The following is a 21,058-nucleotide window of genomic DNA, read 5'->3' on the forward strand; positions in this document are numbered from 1 at the left end:
TATTTCAACTATCTAAAAGTTAAGATTTTGTATTCCAGAAAAACGCCTATTTAAATAAAATGGTGATTTCTTCATCTCCCTTTAGACTCCTTAAAAATTAAAAAAATATTCAATTTTAGCAATTTTCCTGATGGTTATTCTCGGGAGGCTACAGTCGTGCCAAATTTCATCATTCTAACCCTGCCGGAAATGCCTAAACATTTTGGGGTGAAGAAGACGTCCAATATAAATAACATGGAAAAGTTTTTCTGTTCCCCATAAAACCACTCTAAATTTATATGTTTTCATTTTTACTGACTTCCTTAGGTAATACTAACGAAAACGTTGAAGCATACCGAATTTCACGTTTGTATTCTAATTTCAAGTACCTAAAATATGAGATTATAAGTCCAAAAAAAGGCCTATTTACATAGCATGGGGAATTTCTTCATCTCCCCTTTAGACTCCCTAAAAATTAAAAGTATTCACTTTCGGCAATTTTTCTGTCGGTTAGTTCCGAAAAACTACAATCATGTCAAATTTAATCATTGTAGCCCTACAGGAAGTGCCGTATAATTTTGGGGTGTAAAAGGTGTCCCATATAAATACGTACCATAGGAAAGATTTTTCAGTTTCCCATAAAACAACTCTAAAGTTGGAATTGTTTATTTTTCCTGATTTACTTAGGTAATACTAATGAAAACGTACAAGCATACCGAATTTCAATTTTTTTATTCCAATTCCAAGTTCCTAAAACATGAGATTATATGTCAAAAAAACAAGACCCATTTAAATAACATGGGAAAATTCTTCTTCATTTCAACTTTCCACGTCAACCGGAAGCATCCCTTTAATTTATGTCAGTTCATGTAGTTTTATATACAGTTAAGATATGTTGGTGGCAAGTATTATTAAGTTTACAAGCTATTTGAAAGGTGTATATCATTGGAAGGAAAACCCGAGGCAGTATGAAACTGCGCAACATGCGCGTCATGTAATGAACTCCGTAATTTCGCAATGTGAAAAGGTAGAGAACAACTAGGTATATTGAAACACCAGCTATGTCTAGTGATGTAGCAGCGAGGATTCAGCATCAAGGGTTTTGGGCCCTGTCGATACTCTTCGTATTTAGGTAATGAAAAATGAGATGTTAGCGATCGTGATTTTGTAGTTCGTGTAAATGAATTGGAATCTCGTTTGGACATAACGTTCTAACAGATATTTAATAGAATAAATCCTCCCCGCTGTTCTAGTGGCTAGCATGTGCGCTTTTCTTGTACAGGTCTTGGGTTCGATTCCCGGTGGGAGAGCCCTTGGGAACTAATGTTGTATGTGACACACTATGACTCCTTTAAAAATGTACAATTTTAAATTTAAATGCACCAATATGCCACAATTGAGAATTCCAATATACGATATTGACATGGTGAACTACAAAAAGAAGTGAAATATGAACAAAAACACCAGAGGTGCAAAAAGTGCAGCCAAGTTCGTCAGCCTCAAAAAGTGTTGAGATGAGGATGGATGAGCCAAGTTCCTTGGCCACTGCATCTGAAAGGAACACTGGAACTTGGCGCGAGGTGTCAAGGAAAATGATGTTAAGGAACCTTAGGAATAGTGGCGGTGGGCGTGGTGGGTTTGGGACCACCATCAACCTTAGGAATATCAACTTTGCTAATGCGCTAAGGCACATATACACTATACTGCAGTAAGATTGGTGGTTCGAAACCCAGACAAGGAAAACTTATATTCCTCGACGAAGTGTCAAAGTAAATGATGCTAACGAGTCTTAGGGATGGTGTTTGTGAGCGTGGTGGATTTGGGGGTCACCACTAGCCTTAGGACTGAAATGTCCCGGCCGTGAAACTAGGAAGAGACATCTTAATGTATTCAAATATGTTAGACACTTCGCGCCAAGTTCCAGTGTTTCTTTCAGATGCAGTGGCCAAGGAACTTGGCTCATCCATCCTCATCTCAACACTTTTTGAGGCTGACGAACTTGGCTGCACTTTTTGCACCTCTGGTGTTTTTGTTCATATGTAACATTCTGTATAGAAATTTTTATCGTTTTACCGTTATAAATAAATAAATAAATAATAATAATAATAATAATAATAATAATAATAATAATAATAATAATAATTATTATTATTATTATTATTATTATTATTATTTTAAACACTAGTTGTAAACCCTATGTTCAAAACTCCTCTTTTCTACCATGCTATTCCTGGCTCTTAAAGAAAATACTTTTATTTCCAAACTTCAATTATCTTCGAAAAAGATACCAAGTCATAGCCAAAACAAAATTCTGACCTATTACGAAACATCTATATATATAAAAGAGAACGCACAAATCCTTTGTGAACTCATCACGCTAATACGGCTGAACCAATTTCTTTCATTTTTGGGGGGTTGTTAGGATTTGGACCCTAGATGGTTTTTATCATATCACTTTAATTTTCAATTACCAGTGTCTTGAGATAATTGACCATTCAGGTGTCCATACGTACAAATCCTTTGTTATTAGTTCATCATAGGTAAAAATAAACGTATTTATATGCAACCCGCATGACCATGTGACTCGGCGGGTTAACATAAATGACAGGCGCTAACATTTACTGCAATCTTCTATGGTTTTTATCATATCACTTGAAAGCGAAAAAGTAAAAATTATCTAAGTAACAAAGTTTATTGCGTTCCGGGGTGACCGCAGCGAAGCGGGGCGGGTTAACATAAATGATAGGCGATATAATGTTAACATTTACTGCAATCTTCTATGGTTTTTATCATATCACTTGAAAGCGAAAAAGTAAAAATTATCTAAGTAACAACGTTTATTGCGTTCCGGGGTGACCGCAGCGAAGCGGGGTGAACGCTGCTAGTCATAAATAAAAGAACAGTTACATTAATAATATGATCATTTTTGCGTATCAAAGCAACAAGCCAAATAGTAATAATAGAAGATAACGGATTGATGTAAACTTTAAACAGATGCTTACCTACTTCCGATATACCGTGAACTTTCAGCACAATGGTATCTTCTGATTTAAGCACGCTACTTGTTGAACTTATGCTGCCATCAATACAATTATCTTTTTCACCAAAAGACCTTACTCTTGGTCGCACCTCCACCTATAAATAGTGACATTTGGCTATTACAAACTACCTTTATTCTTATTTCGTGTACACAATTCAGAAACAAAATCTGTAAGTTACGTTAACCAAACTCCATCATCATTAATGCTATAGACAGAAAAGTAAGTATTCCTATTACTAACCCGTATATTTAACGTACTTCTTATTTCATTTAAGTGTTATTCAATATTATTTTATTTACATTGCTATTTATTACACGAATCAAGCATTAATTCTTATTATGAAAAGAAAATTTCTATTATTGAAATCAAGAGAACTAGAGATATGTTTCTAATTTGTATGTTATTACTTCAACACGAGTCCACAAGTTCCAAAGGAATAATATGGGTTGTGACTATAGTTTTTGTATCTACATAAATACTTGTGAAGATATTTTTGCGATTTGATCGAGGAAAGTCTTTAGTTTTATTTTTGTTTCTTTTTTAAGACTAAGATCAAACTCCACATTCAAACTAAGTACTTAAATATTTGCAGGGATAGTCTTAAAATATCTCACTTTATTTTAACCACAGTGACTAAAGTTACATTTTGACAAAATTAATTAGCATTCGATAAGAAACACTACCTAATAATGGATACACCCAACTTTCTGCCATACAATTTCCGATAATGTCTTACAACTCATTCTACTACATGCTATGCATTCATCTATATTGTGTTAGTGTGTTTCTTGCCTGTATAGCTTCAGAATATTCATAATTTGCTGCCTTGTATAGGATTCTTGCAAGTTATTGAGGATATCAAAACTGTCACATCATGTTTTAATTATGGAAGCTACAAATGATGTCGTAGTACATTATTCTGCTGATGTGGATATACAGCAATTCCGGGTATTGATTAAAAAAAAAAAAAAAAAACCTCCAATATCTGATTTGGTCAGTCCCCACGAACTCACTTAGATGCATTATACGAGAAATCGAAGGAATCAACTGGTTTCTCTCACGTCACATCCTTTATAGGTGCAAATTCAATGAATATTCGAAGCAAAAAAACAAGAGATCCACCATCACAGCCAACAACGTTAAATTTTCATGGAATTCGACTCTATAAAAAATGTAGTGTAAGGAAAACCGATTGATTCCTACATTTTTTTCATATGATATCAAGGACGGTGTATTTGAAGTAATATGTAGCTTGTATGAGCATGGTTCTAAAATACACACACATTACCTATCGATCTCATTTACTCAGATAAGTTGTAATACAGTAGGTATACTTCAGTTCATATAGTCTGAAAGTATAAGCACCGACCTCAAGAATGGAAGGTGTGGTTGTTCAAAAAGCAGATCAGGTAGCGTAGCACTTGGTACACTGGACCTGTAAACCGGAGACCAGGGTTCGATTTCCGGCTCAGTCTTGCACCTTTTAATTCAGATGTACTTTATATGGCACACATCAACTGACCTATAACTATTCTATCAGGCCTTGTTTCCATTTTGTACTAATACACAATAACACACCGAGAAAGGCTATGTGATAATATGTATACAAAAAAAAAAAAAAAAAAAAAAAACAGTATCACGTAACAGTTTCAACACAATAACTGTGTCTTCATCAGACTTCCACTCTTTCTGCCTGCTTGGGAGTTGGTCATCACTTATATATACTCTCCGGAGATCAACTTTTAATTAGGCTCCATCCCTTCATTAAAAAGTAACACTTGTGTGCCTTTCATTTTCACATTTTAGCTGCACACGTGTCCAATTAAAAGTTTACTTTTTTCGCTGGACACGCTCTGTCTTCTAATTATCCTTATTTTCCTTGTTAATTTTTTCTATTTCTTTCTTCTTCCTTTTCATTTCTTCTTCTTTAAGCAGAATCTTCTCCCACTCTTTATTTATCGAGAATCCTGCATTCCAATTCATCATCTTGTCTCCTGCCTTCATAATCTCCCTGGCTTCCTTCCATTTTCTCACCAAAGTTCTGGTCTCTACTTCTATGACCTCTGCTGCTTCCCATCCTATCCTGTGGTTTGTCTCTTTCTGATGCTTGTACATCGCATTGTTGTCCCTTTTCAATCTTACATCATCCTGGTGCTGTTTAATCCTTTCTTGCATTTTCTTTTTTGTTTCTCCTATGTAAATTTTGTTACACTCCACGCATCCTACTCTATATATTACTCCCCTTTGATCTTTGTCCGCTATTGCTTTTCTCTTGGTTCTTCTGACTAGTTCAATTATTCTGCTTCCTCCTTTCCTGTACGTCCTAATTCCTGCTTTCCGAAGCATTCTCTTTATCTTCTCTGTTTCTTTGCCTAGGCTTTCTATTCCAAACCATTTCTTGTTCTTGTCTTCTTCCTCTTTCTTTCTCTTTCTTGCTATGTCTCTTGTGACCCTATCCTCTTCGTTGTATCCATTTCTCCTTAGTTGTGTCCAGAACTTCTTTAAATCTGTTTTTCTCTGTTCTTCATTTGTGTTTAGGTCTCCTATTCTTTCTTCCATGCTTTTTATGAAATTCTTCTTTGTACCCTCAGCCACATCAGAAAGAGACAAACCACAGGATAGGGTGAGAAGGAGCAGAGGTCACAGAAGTAGAGATCAGAACTTTGGTGAGAAAATGGAAGGAAGCCAGGGAGATTATGAAGGCAGGAGACAAGGTGATGAATTGGAATGCAGGATTCTCGATAAATAAAGAGTGGGAGAAGATTCTGCTTAAAGAAGAAGAAATGAAAAGGAAGAAGAAAGAAAGAAAAAAAATAACAAGGAAAATAAGGATAATTAGAGGACAGAACGTATCCAGTGAAAAAAAGTAAACTTTTAATTGGACACGTGTGCAGCTAAAAAGTGAAAGTGAAAGCCACACAAGTGTTACTTTTTAATGAAGGGGCGGAGCCTAATTAAAAGTTGATCTCCGGAGAGTATACATAAGTGATGACCAACTCCCAAACAGCCAGAAAAAGTGGAAGTCTGATGAAGACACAGCTATTGTGTTGAAGCTGTTACGTGATACGGTTTTTTTACATATTATCGCATAGCCTTACTCAGTGTGTTATTGTGTATTAGTATCAAATGACCTGTATCAGATTACCAAGATTACAGATAGAAAGCTGTTATTGTGAGATAGAAGAAAGGGAAGTTTCCCTGAACCAATGAACTATATGCAAATCATTTGGTTGGTTGTTTGGAGTTAGAATTTTCTGTTTCGATACTGAGTTTACATGAGATGCTGACCTCCAAGTTAACGTGGATTCCGTACTACAAGTACTTCTACCGAGATTCTAACTTGGACCTCTTGCATCGAAGGCAAAAACGCCAATTATATATTGAAGGCGACCTATATGGAGATATATAAGCAGAACAATAACCCCAAACAAGCATTTTGTTTCAACCAAGTCAGTTACGTAAACAAATTTTCACCTAGTACTTTTTCACAATGTTTATTTCTAAAAGCAAGCATTTTTCACTGGTTGAAATACATACGCTATTCAGTAGTAGATCGTCCACTGCCTGTTTTCTTGCATTCAAAGACGCGATTGAGGAGCTACGAGACACCGTTCCTGACGAATTGTCTTCTCCATCAGAACGTCCATGACCTGGAGGTGTCAACTTTACATGGGTCTTCAGATTTTCGTGCAACCTTAAACAGAACACAGATATATACAGATGGTGATCAGAAAAATGGAAACACCTGAACGAAATTGCAACTTAACAGATTAATATGGTGTCGGGCCACCTTTCGCCTTCAGAACAGCCTTGATGCGACGTGGGATGGAGGCATAGAGGTCGTGAATGGTAGCAAGTGGAATTTTACACCATTCCTCGTGCAGGGCATCGGCCAGTTCTGTGAGAGAGGATGGAGGTGGAAATCGTCGCCGGAGTCGTGTTTCCAAGACGGACCACAGATGTTCAATTATGTTGAGATCTGGGGATTGGGCGGGCCAGGGGAGGTGTTGAACTTCATCCCGATGTTCCTCAAACCACGCTGCAACAACGCCAGCTGTGTGAATGGGTACATTATCATCCTGGAAGATGGCGTCATTGTCCGGGAACAACATCCGGACCATAAGATGCAAGTGGTCTCCTAAAATTGCGACATAATCGTTGGCAGTGATTCGTCCGCTAAGTGTGACCACAGGACCCAATGAAAACCATGATATTGCGGCCCACAACATCACCGAGCCGCCGCCATGTTTCACAGTTGGGCGGAGACACTGCAGATCATAAGCTTCTTTGGGCGTTCTCCACACATAAATACGGCCCGTGGTTGGGAATAGGGTGAAGGATGACTCATCCGACCATATCACACGTTTCCAGTCCTCAACGATCCAAGTTGCATGGTCGCGGCACCATTTGCGGCGTGCGAAAGCGTTATGGTCCCTGATGAGCGGTTTGGCCCGTGCAACACGACCCCGTAAGTTCATGTCATGTAATTCGCGGCGGACTGTGACTGTCGAAACAGGGTGGGGAAGGTGCTGATTGAGTTCCTCCGTCACTTGCTCCGCAGTGGCACGACGGTTCTGCGTGACAATGCGCTTTAATACCCGGCGTGACCTGTCACTCATGATTTTTTCCCGCCCACTGTTCCGCTTCCCCGATGTGGTTTTCCCGTGTGTTGTGTAGGCCGTCATCACCTTCGACACTGTCCCACGCGACACACCTAACACAGTAGCTACTGCCGTCACACTCACTCCACATAACCGCGCACCAACAATTTGCCCTCTTTGAAAATCTGAGAGGTCTCCCATTTTATACTACCTCAGTCTGCTGCAGCCACTGGACACCGCTGTTCCACTGCGCCTGACGTAGTATGGAGACCGACCTAACACACCACCACCAGCGGTCCGGCTCCGCGGGCGCCACGACACCACTGCCAACCCATACATCTGACGTGTTGCCAACTACAGGTGTTTCCATTTTTCTGATCACCATCTGTATATACAGGGTGTTTCAAAACAACACCGATAACGTTTGGGAGGTGGTTCTTGACACCAAGATAAGACAAAAAGTATAGACCAACTTGGATGCACAGGTGCTTCCTTCCGGAGTTATAGGCTGTCGAAATCATGAAAAGTTGAATTTTAAAGGTCCATAGGTCCAAAACTATGGGACCTACCGTACTCGGGTCAAAACTTCACTTAGGAACTTGTATGTGCCCTATCCAAAAATCCGTGTTTCAAAATCCTGCGGTACTTCCGCAACAGTTTTTATAGGGGGAGTTTGGCTAAGGGCACATAATTTGAAGTACTCACCAACTATCTCTAGAAAAATCGTTGCAGAAGTACCGAAGGACTCTGAAACATGGATATTTCGATAGAAAACATACTAGTTCTTAAGTGAAATCTTGACCCGACTACGGTAGGTCCCATAGTTTAGGAGCTATGGACCTTTAAATTTCAATTTTTCATGATTTCGGCAGCCTATATCTCCGAAAGAAAGCATTTGTGCACCCAAGTTGGCCTATACTTTTTGTCTTATCTTGGTGTCAGGAATAACCTCCCAAACGTTGTCAGTGCTGTTTTGAAACACCCTGTATAAGATCAAATTATCTATTCCCGACCAAAACAGAGTAAAAATATAATTAGCTACATTGTTAATTTAAAATGTATCCGAATGTTTGCTGCACAACACTCAAATCCATTCAGAAAAAATACATGAAATCTACGTCTCATAAAAGTGTTTATTATTTTAAAACAAATGAATTATAGGCCTTCTCAGTTTCGCAATTTTAACTGACTTTTATCTTGCAGTTTTCTTCACGATAATACTCAAATATCACCTCACACTTCGATAGTCAGTTTCGTTTCCTGAAACTTCAACTCTGAAAACACAGATAAGAATGAACAGCTGTGTTTGATTTCTTATCTCCAACGCACAGCTTTTAATCATAGAACTTGTTACTTGCTTAAGCTTATGAAACAAACCAAAAACATTAGACAAACATGGGAAAGGCAGTATTATCTTTCCTGGTGTAAAAACCTAAAACTTCAACCAGAAGACTCTGATGAAGTGTTTTTCAACTGTAGTTGCTCGAGTGCTCTTTAAGGCCTAGTCTTGTGGTCTTCTTTAAATTGAACATCAGTCCAAACAAAACATAAAAATATAAAATTCAAGTCAATTTTGTATCATACAATATAGCTGAGAATCTCAATCAAAGAATATATTATTCAAAAATGTAGAGATTGTAGAAATTCTAATAGTTTATATATATATATATATGTTGTTATAAAAATTCTTCACAGTTTTCAATTATTAAGAAAAAAATCATAGATATTTTATCCTATTAACATCAATATAAAATTCAGGGAATTTTAATTAATGCTACTTAAAAAAAAAAAATAAGTACTGATAAAATTTTTGTTAAAAAATAGATTTGTGAAGGAGACAAGGATATGGTGGAATAAAGTGGTTCCTGCTTAAAAGAAATAAAACAAAGAAAAGAAAGAAAAACTGCTCTGGTAAAATATAAGAATTTAAATTAGCCTCCATCGAACGCATGATGATTCCGGAAAAAAATGACTTACCTCAGATAATATACATTTCCTGCGTTATCTCTGTATACAAACATATTCTTCCTGTTATTGACAGAAAAACGATTCAGAACGCTACGAAGAGCTAATATTCCTCTTGACAATCCCTGTTTGCCAGGTCCAGTTTTTAGCCGAGGATGCAAAGAGAATTGTCTTTCCCAAACAACATTGCAGGCAAAGGACCCTGGCATGAATTTCATCGTGGCTTCAAGATAGGTAGTTTGGGTTTCTCCTTCATTCCCATCTGAAAAAGGTAACCCAAGTTATATATAAAAAAATGATTAACCATATATATATATAAACTGTCATAGGGAAATATGTGTAACTTTGACCTTACTTAACATTGAGAGGCCAGTCCACTGCAGTAATGATGGATTACGTTATTGGATAAATCATCGCCCTGAGTCCGATCTGTTTAAAATAAACGCATTATCTTAACATTTGTCATGCCAACTAACCAATACAGAAGACAAGACTCACATATTCACCAGTTGTTCCTATTATCTACTTTCTACACGCATAGACAAAAGAGTTCGCGCAAATATATTTAGTCCAGTTTATTACACTTCAAGTGATATACAGAAAACAGCTGAGATCATGTATGATATATTTAATTCTTCAATAATTATATATGAATGAATGAATAATTATTATGGTTATCGTTAAAATTGGTACGAAACAACCGCACTAACCTTCTCGTTCAACTGGGATGTTCAACAGACTCAAATCAATCCGTAAACCAAAAAAGAAATGGGCAATGGCATATTGTAGAGTGATTACTAGTATATTGATTTATTTAACATAAACAAAATTGTAAGAGTTGTTTTTCTTCTGGGGGAGGGGGAGTATCGATTTTCAATTGTATGACTTCACTCTTGCAAATTACTCAAATTTGGGATCTACAGTAGATATATGGAAATCTTTGGAGAACATACCTAAAAACTTTAAAGTTAGGCTCTTATTCGCTACAATATACATCCATCAGGGGAAAAAAGAAATTCACTTCCATCAGCAAAAATAATTCTATCTTGAGTTTCGGAGAGAAATTAAAAATAACATATTGTAGACTTATAAAGAAATATGAACTTACAAAAGAATACAGTATATATGAATAAGAGAATAAAATTGTACATAATCGAGAAGGAGGGTTACACAACCGAAAAATTTTTAAAGGAAATTCAAAGAGTCTTCTTGAACTGTTTAAAGAAAGAAACAAACAAACAGAGAGAGAAAAAAAAGCTTACCATCAAATGACTTCATTCTTGTAAAAGGTGTAATTAAAGGCTCATTATGTTTCCAAATGTCTTCACTGGACTCAGGTTCAAGAAGCTGGTCACACATTCTAGTATCATGTAGGTTTAAGAGGAGCATACTTTGATTTACCATTTTGCATAAATCTTTTATCTTCTGTAAAACATTTAAGTGTATTTCTCTGTATTCGACACCTTGTGGAGATTTACAATCAGAAGACCTATTGAAAATAACATTGTAAGAAAATTATTAGTTTGTATATCATGTAAATCTGCTCTCTCAAATTTTAACTCAAGTTTTTTTTTTTTTTTTTTTTTTTTTTTTTTTTTTTTTGAGAGAGAGAGAGAGAGAGAGGGTTTCAGTTAAATCAGACTTGTATTATTTTCGCTTCAAAATGGGTAATGTATGCTGAAATTGGGTTGTTTGTCAGAGAGGAAGGAAAACTCAAGGAAATCAGATTCTCTTCAACTACACCTCATTATCAATTATTAACGGCTATTCTTTTTTAATTAGGAAGAATCTTTAATTGAATTACGGAAACAAGAGTTTACTGAAATATTTTTGTTTGTAGTTATACATTCCAAGGTTCATTCGAAAAATCTCCGATGTTAGTTGAAATTCTTTGAGGCTCCAACCCTATTACGATCACACAGTTACGTATAGGAAGTAAAAAAAAGGGCATGTGCAATATATATATATATATATATATATATATATATATATCCTAAGTGCATAATCTATCTTCGTCTAGGTTATAAATATGTGATTTCCTTGATCAAATACCACATTCATGAAAATATACAAGTAATGATGTTCATTAAAATAGTAGTATACGCAATAAATTCTTAAGTTCTGAGAATACAGCTCACTCTAGATTTGTATCTAATCTATAACATTTAGGCAAAAACTACAAATCTGATCAAAAACAACAACAACAACAAATCTTATATTAATAACTTGTGCTACAGATCCGCTTGCTTTCATCAGACAGATTATTTGCACATACAACAAAAATCATTAATATCAGATTTCATCTTTGTCAGATTTTGGATTTTTACTTGAATTTCTGGGTAGTTAGTTTTAGATCTTAGGTGATGACTTCTGCATTTAGCGGATAATATAAATTATAATGTCACATTGTCGTGTATATATTTCGAAATTTGATCTAATTAAAGCAACGTAGTATCATTATTTTGATGTTTCTGCTGGGGAAATTCTGTTTCCTGTAAACAAGTATTTTGTAGTACACCTCTTTTCTCTCGCATCCTTATTTTAAGAAGTACCAAATCTTTAATTTATGAAAATGTGGTACTTGACACACTAAAGCTACTGCAATCTTACGAAGTGTAAAACCCGCAAGTACTACACTCGAAATGATCCTCAAATTAAAACGTTTAAATATTTTGAACACTCACTTAAAAATGTTCAATAGTCTAAGCGTATTAATAAATTTTTCGTGAGACATTTTCAATTCAAGAAAATGGCTCGACAAACGTTCAATAGGAAGAACTACTCCCTTTATATATATTTGTAAGATTAAATGCTATCATTTCTTGTTTTCTCAAAAATCTTTGAAGAAAATTCAATTATGTCCATAACTCTACCTCAAATCCAGACCTAAATTTACGCCCAGGCCACAGAGCATGGGCCCAGGATGCACATTAAAAAATTCGAAATTGTAGTATAGAATGCGGGAGAAAGAAGCATTTCACGAGAGAGAGAAATTTAAGGGAGATCTTTACAGAAAACTATGTTAGTACCCAATTCTCCGCACGCAGAATTCCTTCAGAGGAAGTTCAATCTTCCAAATTCATAGTAGGATTTAAATTTCTGGGCTTTCGGCATCTAAGGCCATTTAGCCCGTCACGTTTAGAGGGATGACGTCCCTCGACGAGCACTCTATCCAGAGAAAAGGAAGGAAGAAAGCGGTCTGGGATCTATAAGTTAGGTACCACCCCAGCATTTGCCTCGTGTGAATGAGGAAAACCCAGGAAAACCTCATTCAAGGTAGCTGGCCTGAAAAATCGTTTTACACTTTTTCGACCGAGTGGCCCCACCGGAAATTGAAACCGGGACCGCTCGCACCGAAGGCGAAATCCAAGTTCATACTGTTTCAAGATTTTTGTATACCTATCTTAGTCTGGTAAATGTTCATTTTCAACTCTAGCTCCTTCAAGGGAGACGAGTAAAACTTGACCCCCTCCTTCTGTATGTCACTATTGCTACCACACCTAGTATTTTCGTTTCGACGCTCTGGTGCTAGAAGGAGCTGCAGCTATTGCTTATTGACTATCAGCGTAATCCGTGCATTTGCTCGTGGCTCAATATAAGAGGACGCAGTCATATCCTTTACGCCTATATTGAATACAAACTAATAATGGGGGATGGGTGCAAATTTTTCTTAGGTCCAGAGCGTAAAACACGTAAATATGGGTCTGCTTACATCTATGAAAATTCAAGATAGTACAAACTAATAACCATCCATCAACAGTCTGACGCCATATTACAAGAGCAATTTACCTAAAGTGAAAATATGAAGTTACATATTCCTGATCTACTTCCATTATAAGCCAGAAATTGGGTAAACATGGCTGCTTTGCACTGAAATCAACTAACCAATCACACTCATCAGCTGAATCACTACTATCTCCATAGTAACCTGAAACAACGAAACAAATTATTAAATTAGATATCACTGAGGAAAAGGATCACATGTAGTGTCAATAAAGTAATGAATTTCTAAAAAATTTCACGATTTGTAAAAGAAAGTGAGCAAAAAATAATAATAAAATTAAGAAGTTCAAGTATTAAATAAGTGACACCTAGCACAAAATTTAATTACCTAAAAAAATTTACACTTTTCATTAGAAATGAACACACACAAAAAGTAAGTCTTACTATCAACGTCTACCAGGTAGATACAACTCGGGGTAGAGGTATTGAACAATCAGCGAAGATGTTGACATAATGCCGAATGTTTCAGGAATGCAGAAAGGTATCACTGATGCTGAGTTGAGATGATTTTGGGTTTAACGTCCCGTTCAGCAGCGAGGCTATATGAGACGTGGACCTACTGATTAACGTGGAATCCGAACCACATGAGCTCCCGCCGGGAATCGAACCCGGGTCTCCCACGCCGGTATCATTGATGCGTCAAAAGATTACACAGAAAGTCGTACCCGACAAATGCAATGACGTACAGATGAAAGTGGAGTGGTTGCCGCGCAACGGGGATCCCCCACAGAAAGGCGAGGGATCCTAAAGGAAAAGCAAGTACCAGACACAAAAAACAGAAAAAGGAGACACAACGAGTGATCAGATCCACAAACAGCGACATGTAAAAAAAGGAACGCCCACCCCGGGATAGAGCAGAACTAACCAGGAAGAAAGATCGATCTAGTTAGCGAAATATGAGATTGCCACCTCAAGCAACCACTACACGCCACAGAACCAATACAACTTTGGCATGCCACGAGAAACGTATAGTCAGTGCTGCCAACCGCACATAAACCAGCTCTGCACATGTGTACGACAGATATGCAAGAAATACGGCTACGGAATCCAGCGACAAGGGTAGCGTGGGCATGAGGTGTGGTGCAACGAAGAGGAGTCACTGAAATATTATGGTACAGGTAAAGTTGAGGCAGACTCAAAAAGACACCACAACGGACTGTAATGGTAGACCGAATACAGAAAAGGAGCATGCTGAACTGCAGGTATTGCAGCAAATGTTATAAGTGTCCTCCATGAGACGTCACATCAACGACGTTCGAAGATTTTAGCCTATGCCTGAATAGTAGCACATTCATCGAATACATGTTGATTTAGGTTCTGCTGATCTAGCCCAAATTCAGCGTATACAAGCGTCTTCAGATACACATAATAATCAAGTTGATAGAAGTTCGGCGACCGTGCAGGTTATAGATGAGGACCGTCCCGACCTATTCATCTGTCAGGGTACTCTGTTTTAAATGCCGGCGAATAGGTCCGGTAAAGGGCGTGGAAATCCCATTGTGCATTGGCTACATAAGTTGTCGTACCTCCAGTGTCATCTCCTTCGGTAGGATAGTATTTTCTATAGAAAGTTCAGTTAATTTACACCCGTTAGGTAACACTTATGGCCGAAGCAATTGTCACTTATCATGATAGTCCACATATTACACGAAACTGTTGCTGGCAGTGATCTTGGACACGTGCATGTGGATTGATCTCTCTCTCTAGTAGTATCACAGAAATTAGCAATACATCATGACCAAAGGTCGCTTTCATCGGTGAAAAGCATGGGTGATATAAATTGCTCATCGTTAAAAGCCTGCTGCTGAAACCAATGACAATGTGCTTCGTGTGGCATATAATCAGGTAGCATAAGACCTTCCTTGCACATGTTGCACATGATACGGAAACATGTTTTTATGAAGGACACACAACACACTCACGTTACGGGCTCGAGCTACACGCCCGGAGCTCACAATGGGATTCTTTACGTTTCGGAGGATACCTTCCTAGATTGCAGGTGTTTGTGCTACACGTGGTCTTCCTTGGTTTAGAGTTGTCACTTGTCGCTATTACTGTGTCGACTCTAATTGACCACTCACGAATGTACTGAGGCAGGAGATGCCAGCTGAGCGACGTGAGTATCACCGCCTGCAAGACCACTTAATCAGCGGTCGCTGCACAACACAAGTCTCATGGTACACCCTGCTTTTCACGTTGAATTTCTGTCGATATAGTGCTAGTAACGCCAGATACGTCATGCTCTCGGTCCAGAGGACATGTTTTCTGTTTTTTGGTTGACAACACTGGTTACGCGTTCCTCGTGACACGTGGCATGCCAGGGCCCTGTGGCTTATAATGATTGATCTCGTATCTCCGTAACATGACCGAGCTTTTTTTCTGTCTTCGTTTGATTCTGAGCTGTTCCCGGGAATCCGCGTTTCTGTGTTTGTGGGCGTTCTTGTTCGTACAATGTCGCTGATCTTTCCGCGTTCGTGATATATTCGGCACTATACGAGGGCCAGTTATAAAGTTAGTTGCACACACACATAAAAACTCTTGGTATAAATATAGTTTGTTTAAACTACGTGCAACACTGCGGACATTTATCTGCAATGCATGACACAGGTCTTTGACGCAGCATTGTAGTCTGCTTGTTAATCAGTTATGAACACGTCTTGGCAGCTGCAGGTGGCATCCAAACTGGAGATGGGCCCAGTAATTCATATTTTTGTGAACAAAAAGATGTAACTTGTAGCGACTGAAAATTGTATGAAATTGTGAATGAATATGCAATTGCTTGAAGCAGAGTATTACTAATATCTTCAGAATCTATTGGGTAGCTCCACCTGTTTGATAGTTGGAAAAATTACGTAGGGATTCAGTAGATGGCTCTAGTGCAGTCTGTATACGTAACACGTGCACTGTTAGCCGTCATATTGTATCTGGGTATGATGAGTATAACACGTAACAGGAAATAAGTAAAATACAATTCGTTGAAATGAAAAGTGAAAGAGCGTTTTCGTAAATGACTTTGGCCTCAAGGTTTTGGTAATACTAGTGGGAGCTAGAATGACTTGTAGAAAAATGCATATAGAGTGATGAAATTAAATTGGTAATGTATAAAATAGCAATACATTAGTGTCTAAAATTTTCTGTTGCATTGGGTGCGTAGTATGCCATTTGATAATGAAAACTGAAGTTATGTAAGTGCTGCTTAACAATCGTACACATAATTTGATGGAAAAATCGTTGACATAGATTTATGTTGAATTAACCTGAAATTTGGAAGAGTATGAGCTTTTCAATTTTCAACTTAACACTTTAACAACTTTTCAACAAACAAACAAACAAACAAACAAATCAAACTTGCTTTGGAATCGGTTAATGGTAAGGCAGTTCATTAAGTACTATATGCGGCTACCATTTCATGTTTAGCCAAAGACCACCATTTGAGACAACTTTTGATGAAACATTTAGAATTTTATCTATCGTTTTGGAAACACTAAAACATTGTTGGCTTCAAGTAGTATTTTTTTTTAATAATTCGAAAAAAAATAGCCAATATACGTATGAACAATTCTTTTGCATTCAGTTCGGAAGCACGGACAGTTTGCTGTTGAAAAATTTATGTTTCATTGAAGTTGTTAAAATAAATTGTTAATAGAATGAAACTCCAGATTTTTCCTCCACATTTAAATCTTTCTTAGAAATTTAGGATGAATAGTTAAATGTAATAGGTAAATAAACAACCCAAAAGCAAATTTGTGTTATACCCGAGAGTGTTAGGACTAGTTCCATTGTGGAGAAAGAATTTACTCCTGTATCTGCGGATAAATTCTTATTGACAATCATAGACAGTTTACTCTTACTCAGAGCAGAAGTAATCCTTGTTACTCCGCGTATGTCATGTCACAAACTGCACAAAAATTTATCGACAGGCGCACGAAGTGTAATGAAAATGCATATCACGTCAAGCTATCGCAAAGAGGTGAAACATGCGGTAAACTGACGTGCGACCTTCTGCGCAAATTTCAGTGAGAATTATAAGATCACCTCCCCTATAGCTCAGATCTTGCATCTTGTGATTTCCATGTTTTCGATCTCTTGAAAAAGAATTTTCAAAACGACGATACCACTCGAATGACTAGGTGACAGCTGAAAAACAACAATGATTACCGGGCATTGGACGGGAATTCTTCTAAAAAGACATACAAAAACTTGTATCACACTTCGATTACGCCGGTAAGGAACTTTTGTGTACAAATGAAAGTAATTGTAAAAGATTACTCCTATTTGTTTTCTCAAGCAGTGCATCTAACTTCTTGACTCATCTCGTATTAGCGCCTTTGCCGATTTTGCAACTTCTCTCACAAAAATGGTACCCCCTTTCGATCCATGATTATTAGATAGTTCTTGCTTAATTTCATGTTTATTACCAACTCCAGTCTGTCGGTACATATCTGACCACTTTGTACGCGTATATTGTTCTAGTCAGGTTATCAGCTGTATTATTATTTTATACTATATTTGCTTCCTCCATATTCCCTTTCCATACTTTATACATATATGAGATATGATATTTCCAGTGTCATGTGTCTCTGTTATATCCTGTAGGCTAAAGGTGATGGATGATTAATGAAGCTGAATAATTACGGCAGAGTTAGTCGAATGAGAATGAGGGTGAAAACGTGAAGTCTCGAGAAAAATTTACGGATACGATGTTGTCCACCACAAATTCACATAGCTTAGAATCGAACTAGGAACACCTGGCACCAGAAGTAAGCGCACTACTACTGAGACACCGTGCCACCCCTACATGAATAAAACTATCTCTATAAAATCATAACTGAGATGATAACCTTTATTCTACTCTTATTTTTTTCTTTTTTTATGTGAAAATTGGAGAAACAGTAAGTGCATTTTATTACAGCCCTCAGTTCTTATTGTAAGTTACATACTTACGCAACACTGAGTTACAATTAAGACAGCATTTCAGTTTTTCCTTTCCCTTTTCTTTTTTGTTTTCCATCGGAAGCATTGTATTATCAGCAGAAATACAATTTTCAAACACGTGCATCGAAAGACAGCGCTCTAGTAACAGGCTATAAATATGAACATTCTCTTCGGAACTTCAGAGAGGTGCAGCATAAGGATTTAAAGCACGGAAAAATATATGCAAAAGATGACACAAGAGATGACCAGATGGAATCAGTTTACATAAATCAGCACATCATTATGGAGAACCTGTTTTCAGATATTATACATATACTCATGTTTCTTGTTTTAAGTAAATACATTACATGTTCGACTACTGGTTAGTACTTATATCTTACGGCGGGATTTCTTAAAATTTACTTTTGCAACTTTCGGCAAAACAATCTGAGTTATATTAATTCATTTTCAATGTACCATTATTTCATAAAACCTACCATCTTCTGTACCCTGACCACTTTCAATAATACTAGAAACTTCGCTCCGTGGACCCGGAGTAGAAGGTGCACTAGAACCATGGCGTCTTCGAGACGCTGAGACACTTAATGTTGATGGTGATATTTCAGCTCCAACGCTAACATCATCTAATTTAACAGGTCCTGATCTATCAGCTTGCTTGATATCAGTATCACTAATGTCTTTATTCTGCTCCATGTAGCGACCAGCACTCGGACTGTAAAGAAAATTCAACACAAAATATATTCACTTTTATTGAACAATAACGATATGTTACATATTTTTTGTAGGAAACTTAGGGCGAATATCGTAATATCGCTGATAGTACTACTGTGGTGAAATCCACTTCTTTCAATCAGGATTAACTTCTGAGTAATGACCAAATTAAAATGTTAACATTTTAAAGTTTTAATAATAATAATATGAGGCATAAGTTAAAAAGTAGTTGAAAGTGTCACAATTTGGACGACATTGAAAAATCGTGAGTTCTGCCATAAGTTCGAGTTGTATCTGCTACATTACAATTGAAAAAAAAAAAAAAAAAAAAAAAAAAAAAAAAAAAAAAAGTTCCAAGTAACTAATGAACCTACTACCAAAGTCTGACATCTTGAATATAAATGTGTATGTATGAGGAAGGGAGATACATGGAAAAGAAAACTAATATAAAACAACTGCTTGTTCTAAACGTGAATATATCTCTCTCACTACCAAAAATTCATATGACAAACTTTAGTTTTCAGTTTTTCCTATTATTCATACGCACATTACTACTCAAACTCAATTCCACATCTTCCCAAGATGAAGAGTTAACGTACCAGTCTGCTTTCTTAGCTTCTATTTTCGCTTGCTTGGAAACAAACTTTTCTTGTAGTAAACTTTCCTTCAGAAGCTGGAAAGACGAGGAGGGTGCAAGAGAAAATGTAGCAGTGCGATTTTTGAAACAATACCAAGCCGCAAAATTTTCTTGTAAGCTTTATATCTGGAGAACTACATACATTATAGCCAAACCCAAACAATTACTTAACTCAGTATGATGTGCTTATTCCGTAGAAAATACGAGAACTCGATTTAGGGGCCGTTCAAAAATTTTGTGGTCCCTAATCCAAAAACTAATTATTGGCCAAGATCTCAATCTTTTGATGCATTTTTTTTTTTTTTTTTTTTTTTTTATCATTCCGAAAATTCTTGTTTTTATTACCTTCACAAAAACTTTTACTATACCTAACTTTATACGTTACAGGAGCAAAATCGTTTTCTTTTTTGTAAATAAACAAGTGGTTCTTCTTTAACACTATTTTCTTTTCCTTCTTCAAAATGCAAAACTGCATATACCTATTTTTAAATATAAGGTTCTCGTCTGTATCAGAATTAATACGTCAGAGTAAGTCTTGGGATCTACAAAAGCTTAGACTTGAAAATAAAATAAAATAAATTCTTGACAACTACCTTTTTTTCATTTCGAACTTCGTAATGACATCATAGGCAGTGTTGTTTGACAGAGTTGTACGATAAGGACAGTACTCGAAAAGTTATAAAAACGTACATAACATTAAATTATACCAAAAAATCTTTTTAAGATTCAGTGAGTAATGCACACCAAAAATTAATCAGCAGTTATTTACGATGTATACTGAACAAAGAACAGCTCACAAAAATATAATATAATAAATAATCACATAGAAAAAGTACATATAAACAAAATTATTGTGAGAAAATTGAGCAAAAGAATAAAGTGACAAATTCACACCTGGAACAGTCTTCAATCTGATCTGGTATTTCAACATCATTGAGTTCACTTGGATCCTGGGTTGTTATCCCTGACAAAGTGTCGTTTTGCAAGGCTTCTTGAGATGCTATTTTTAAATGCAATTCGCTCCTCTCCCCTGCGTTACTAAGTACTCCTAGACTTTTTGGATCACCTACTAAAATTACATAACATACAAATAATAATACTATAAATATAATAACGATATTTTTGACCAATAATAAACGTTACGTACTGTTACTAGTAAAAGTTAATACATGCATCCTACTTGTTCTTCCACCAATAACTTCAGTAGAAATGGGCCCTTAACTTGAAGAATATTATGCCCTACTTACGTTTGAGTGAATTGAACTCAAAGTGGTCCATTTGCTCCGAAGTTAGTGATAACAGACTATATAAAAACGAGACACGCATCTTTACTGGCGACTGCACAGTCACGCTAAAAATTCAAGCAAATTCAGAAGCTTATTTTAAAACATAACCATCTCTACTAT

The 21,058-nt window shown here is 36.7% G+C and overlaps 1 protein-coding gene across 2 annotated transcripts in view; it reads right to left on the minus strand.

The window, feature by feature from the left end:
- The window catches only part of LOC145688108 (KICSTOR complex protein SZT2-like), a 373,764-nt gene that overhangs the window by 86,604 nt on the left and 266,102 nt on the right, over nucleotides 1–21,058 (minus strand). For both annotated transcript variants that reach the window (XM_081761856.1, XM_081761857.1), the window contains exons 32-38: nucleotides 20,547–20,721; nucleotides 18,781–19,016; nucleotides 13,376–13,514; nucleotides 10,849–11,075; nucleotides 9,599–9,848; nucleotides 6,558–6,714; nucleotides 2,982–3,114 (exon numbers count right to left, since the gene is read on the minus strand). In XM_081761856.1, coding sequence (XP_081617982.1) covers nucleotides 2,982–3,114; nucleotides 6,558–6,714; nucleotides 9,599–9,848; nucleotides 10,849–11,075; nucleotides 13,376–13,514; nucleotides 18,781–19,016; nucleotides 20,547–20,721 — 1,317 coding nt within the window. The remainder of the gene's footprint in view (nucleotides 1–2,981; nucleotides 3,115–6,557; nucleotides 6,715–9,598; nucleotides 9,849–10,848; nucleotides 11,076–13,375; nucleotides 13,515–18,780; nucleotides 19,017–20,546; nucleotides 20,722–21,058) is intronic.

Source organism: Thermobia domestica, chromosome 6 (assembly GCF_964235325.1).
Source record: "Thermobia domestica chromosome 6, izTheDome1.hap1.1, whole genome shotgun sequence".
Taxonomy (NCBI): Eukaryota; Metazoa; Arthropoda; class Insecta; order Zygentoma; family Lepismatidae; genus Thermobia; species Thermobia domestica.